General features: G+C 54.8%; 1 protein-coding gene across 1 annotated transcript; it reads left to right on the plus strand.

The window, feature by feature from the left end:
* The first annotated feature begins 2,667 nt into the window (after positions 1 to 2,667).
* On the plus strand, positions 2,668 to 4,310 carry LOC309356712 (uncharacterized protein). Its single transcript, XM_081888313.1, has 2 exons — positions 2,668 to 3,389; positions 3,878 to 4,310. Exons 1-2 carry the CDS (start codon positions 2,694 to 2,696, stop codon positions 3,938 to 3,940), a joined length of 759 nt encoding a protein of 252 aa, XP_081744439.1. The 5' UTR covers positions 2,668 to 2,693; the 3' UTR covers positions 3,941 to 4,310.
* Positions 4,311 to 5,001: the final 691 nt, after the last annotated feature.

Raw genomic sequence — 5,001 nt, forward strand, 5'->3', positions numbered from 1 at the left:
AATAAACCAACCTAATTTAACAGCTTACATCTAAACAAGAGATAAGATTGTGCCTAACAAAGAAATAAAAATTAGTGCACAAATCTCCCACATTGCTCTAGATGCATCTATTTCCAACAGGTTTTTTTACTGTGTTTTTATCCCAACTTTTCCCCAAGCAGCTCAAGATGGTGTACATGGTTCTCCCTCTACTTGTTTAATCCACACAACAACCCTGCAAGGCAGGTTAGGTGGAGAGAGACAGTGGCTGGCCCAGGGTCACCCAGTGAGTTTCACGGCTGACTAGGGATTTGAACCCTGGTCTCCCGGGTCCTAGTTCAGTTCTCTAATCACTACACCACACTGTTTGGACTCAAGGCTCAATCTTCATAGATCCAGGGGCCCACCCTACTTCACATCTGGGGTATTGCAGACACCCGCACTCTGGCTCACACCCAGAGGAGCTTGATGGCCACTATTATCATGAGATCTCGCTCCACAGAGAGGTCAGTAAGTTTCATTCCGCATCCTCCTAACAAGCTGCATCCATCCATCTGGGTTGGGGATGAATACTATGCAATAACTGATACTAAACTGAAGGAAACTCCTAACAAGTCAACAACCTTGAGGAAGGAGACTCCAGCTCTCTCTCTCTCCCTTTTGCCACCTGAAGTTTGAACCCTTGGGTATGCTAGAGGCTGCTTTGCTACCTCCTGGTGCCCCTCAAGATTTGGGTTGAGTGAGTGCATGTGCCCATATGCCAGTGGCAAACCTTTTTACCCTGTGAGCTGGGCAACCAGCAGGCATCCTTCTGCTCCTACGCTGGCTGGCAGAGGAGGGGACCCAAAGTTTATTAGAGGGAGGGTGTGACTGGCCTGCTGGGCACATTCCTCAGGCCTCTCCCTGGCCTCCCTGGTGGTGCCAGGTCTCCAGCCTGGGAAACTGTACGCTGGATAAGAAGAGGCCTGATTCTTGAGGTCAGGGCTGATTCTGGTTTGGCAAATCGGTATGCCATTCCCCAATAAAGAAGTCCTGAACTGATTTACAACCAAGGTGAAAATACAATAATAAAATGACAAAAACAGATTAGAAACAGATTGTACAATATATCCAAATATTGTTGGTGTTGCCCAAGAACACAAAAGATGTATTTGCTTGATGGCAAAATAATGGCAAGTTTGGGCCTCTTTGGGGGAGAGCATTCTATATATGCAGAGGTGGTTGGGGCTACTACAGAGAAGTCCCTGTGCAAGTGGCTGGTAGGTCCTCCCAGTGAGCAAAGAGGGGCTTCTGGAGGGGAATCCCTCCTGGCACTGTCAAGCTGAGGCCCTCAGGCTGGATTAGATACTGTGCAGGTTCCTGGCACTGGAGGCATTTTCCAGCCACAACAGAACATAAGTGACTTGGGGGCCTAGTGTGTGCCATGCACAAAGAGCCATACAGATCACTGGGAGGCCTACCTTGCATGGGTGTTGGAAGGGCAAATGATGCTTATGCTGACTGTACCCTGAAAAAGGAAAGGCTAAATCACATGCGCCAAAGAGTGACTAGTTAGGAGAGAAACTTGCTTTGCATCACACTCCTTAGGGGCAGGGAGCACAAACCATGTGACTATCAGTCCTTGGACCAAGCCTGGGATTCCCCAACCTGGCGCCCTCCAGCTGATGTGAGTAGTAGTCCAAAAACTCTGGAGGGCACCAGATAGAGGGAGGCAGATCTAGTCCTCCTTTGGCTGAGGAGGGGCTCCATTTTGTCCCTGGCCTGTGGCGGGGCAGGGGGCTGCTGCAAACCCTGATGCCCGCCTTTGCATGTGGCACCTGCTGCCCTTGGGTGCTGCTTTGGCACCTGGGAGCCCCTTCCAATGCCAATGAGGTTTCCTTTGTTCCCTGTCAGTCAGACTCATGTCTCACCCCACCTGCCCAAGTTGAGGCGCCCCATTCACCCCCCATAAGAAGCAAGGCCCATTTAGTAGAGTGTCCTGTTCTCACAGTGGGCAGCCGGACTCCTATTACGGGAAGCCAACTAGCAGGAGCGGAGCACAAGAACACATTTCCCTCCAGTGGCTTCCGGCAAATCCAGTTCCATCTTCAAATATATCTCAAGGGCTGTCACGTGGGAGATGGAGCAAGTCTGCCCCGGAGGCTAGGACGAAAACCAATGGATTCAAGTCACAAGAAAGGAGATTCCAACGAAACATCAGGAATAACTTTCTGTTGGTAAGAGTTGTTCCACGGTGGAACCGACTCCCTCAGGAGGTTGTGGACTCTCCTTCCTTGGAGGTTTTTAAGCAGAGGTTGGATGGCCATCTGTCATGGATGCTTTAACTGAAATACCCGCATTGCAGAGGGTTGGACTAGATGACCCTTGGGGTCCCTTCCAACTCTGCAATTCTATGATTCTATTATTCTTTTAAAGCCACGAAAGTTGGTGGTCACAAGGGCCACAAGGTAGTTCCACAGTTTTAATTAGGCACTGCGTGAAAAAAATAATCGCTTTTCTCCTGAAACTTGTTGAGGGTGGATTAGGGTCTCTTAGAGAAGGGAAGGGGCGTCCCCAAAGAGGATCCCCCTCGGCCGGAGTGGTACTCCCCCCCTTCAAAGAGCCCGGCTTTGATGCGCCGCTGGGCTTCGCGGAGGTGCCAGTTCACACCTTCGGGCCGGCATAAAGGCCGGCGGCCGCCTCGGCGTCCTCCCAGAGCCAGCTCGGCTGCAGCCATGGCCCACGGCTATCCCACTGCCCCACTCGGGAGCCCAGCTCTGGAGCTGCCCTCCTTCTGGGCCGCCCAGCCTCAACCTCAGCCCCAGCACTCGACGTGGGGCTGGCCCGACGGCTCCAGCAGCGCCTCCCCGGCCTCTTCTCCGGACTCCTGCGGCTTCTCGCCCTCGCCCTGCCCCTGGAGCAGCGCGGGCCTCGGGGCCAGAAAAGGCGGCAGCAGCAGCAGCGGCCGTCGGGCCCGGCTAGGCTTGGGGCAGCGCCAGAGCGCCAGCCAGCGCGAAAAGCACCGCATGCGGCGCCTGGCCCAGGCCCTGCACACGCTGCGCCTCTACCTGCCGGCCTCGGTGGCGCCTGCCGGGCAGAGCCTGACCAAGATCGAGACGCTCCGCCTGGCCAGCCGCTACATCGCGCACCTCTCGGAGCAGCTGGGTCTCAGCGAAGAGGCGCTGGCCCGCGGTGCCCGACGCCCCCCGACGGCGCCCGATCCCCTAGCTTGGTCTCGCGGCCTCCAGCATGACCCCCTCGACGCCTCCTCCTCCTGCTGCAGCTCCCCTGCCTCGCCGTCGGCCCCCTGGCTGCTGGGTTCTCCGTCCTGCTCCGGAATCGGGGCCCCTGCCGAGTCCTCCACCGACGGAGGCGGGCGAACAGAGCCGCCCTGGACTGCGGAGCTCGCGGAGCTGGATCTTTCCTCGCAGGTAAGTCCCTCGAGCCACACCTGGGCAGCAAGCTCCGTCCAGCGCGGACTGGCAGCGCCTTGAGCATGTGGCCTTTTGCATGCAGCTCTGGACCTCCTCCAGCTGCAAACGGCCCTTCCGACTCCGGCTATTCTCTGCTCCCCTGGGCAGGTTCAAGGGAAGCCTTAAAGCGGGAAGGACCGTCGCAGCTCAGAGCTAAGCATGCAAAAGGTCCCAAGTTCAGTCCCGATGGGATTTCCAGATAGGGCTGGGAGAGAAACCCTTGCCTGAAACCCTGGAGAGCTGCTGCCAGTCAGTGCAGGCAATACTGAGCTAGATGGACCAGTGGGTCTAATTCAGATGTTCAGTTTCCTGTTCGGCAGCTGAGCATAAGGCAAAGCAGGGGACAGCCAAGAGCAGAGCGCTCATTCTGCCCCCTCCCTGACCACTTGCCCTTGACTGATGCTGACCCCTACATTGCTCTCTCTCTCTCTTGCCTCTCTTTCCAGATTCTCCCCGATGAGCTGGTGGCTTTCCTGGAGGGCTTCCTTCCGCCGGCATCTCAAGGCTGACCTTCACACCCCTTCACCTGCCCTGTGCCAACTGGCCTGACTGGCATCTGGAAGCTCAGGAGTCCAGTGGGGACATCACCATGGCAAGAAGTGCTCTGGAGCAGAAAGACCCCTCCCAAACTGAAAGACTCTTTCTTCCCTAGAGTCAAGGACCTTCTAGGAAGCAATGACCCATGGGGTGCCAATTAAGCTCTTCTGCCAGCTGCCCCTGCCTTCCCTCCCTCCATGTTGCTTTGGAAGTCTAAGAGCAGCTGGCAAGGTTGTAGCAGTTGTGAACAAACTTTGCCCTAATCCCTACTGTGATAGACAAAAGGAAGATTCACTGGCATGGCTCCCACAAGAGGCAGTGATTGCCACCAACGTGGAAAGGGTTAAAAAAAATTAAGACCAGAAGAGAGACCAGATTGAGAGATGGAAGGGACTCTAGGGGTCATCTAGTTCAACCCCTCCAATGCATGAATCTGTTTTGTCACAAGTCCACATCTCCATGACACTTGCGGGCAAGGCTATCTGGGGTCAGGAAGTGTTGTGTTGTGAATCTGCTGGTGGCACCCTGCTCTGTTCTCCAAGAGAAGTGGTAGTGGCTTCTCTGTATGTGAGACCAGTGGTGAACTAGAGTCCCATGGATAGGAAAACTAAGGCCCGGGGGCCAGATCCGGCCCAATCGCCTTCTAAATCCAGCCAATGGACGGTCCGGGAATCAGCATGTTTTTACATGAGTAGAATGTGTCCTTTTATTTAAAATGCATCTCTGGGTTATTTGTGGAGCACAGGAATTTGTTCATTTCCCGCCCCACCCCCAATATAGCCTGGCCCCCCAGAAGGTCTGAGTGGACCGGTCCCCTGCTGAAAAAGTTGGCTGACCCCTGAACTAGACGGAGGTGAATAAATGTAGACTAAATCTTGAGTGGAGTAGGCTGGGCCAACTAGGCTCACTGGCTATCTGGGGGACTGTGTGGCCTGGAAATTCCTATGACTCTCTGGACTCCTAGGCAGAAATGGATGTGGCCTGGGGTCTGTTAGTCCACTTTTAGGGGTTGGTCTGGCTGCATTGCTGGAAG

Source organism: Podarcis melisellensis (genome assembly GCF_964234715.1).
Source record: "Podarcis melisellensis genome assembly, chromosome: 14".
Taxonomy (NCBI): Eukaryota; Metazoa; Chordata; class Lepidosauria; order Squamata; family Lacertidae; genus Podarcis; species Podarcis melisellensis.

Excerpts from the sequence above, each read along its gene's own strand:
- LOC309356712 (XM_081888313.1), top strand. The coding sequence starts at position 2,694 with ATGGCCCACGGCTATCCCACTGCCCCACTCGGGAGCCCAGCTCTGGAG. Across the intron at positions 3,390-3,877 it reads AGCTGGATCTTTCCTCGCAG|ATTCTCCCCGATGAGCTGGT; the intron begins GTAAGTCCCTCG and ends CTCTCTTTCCAG.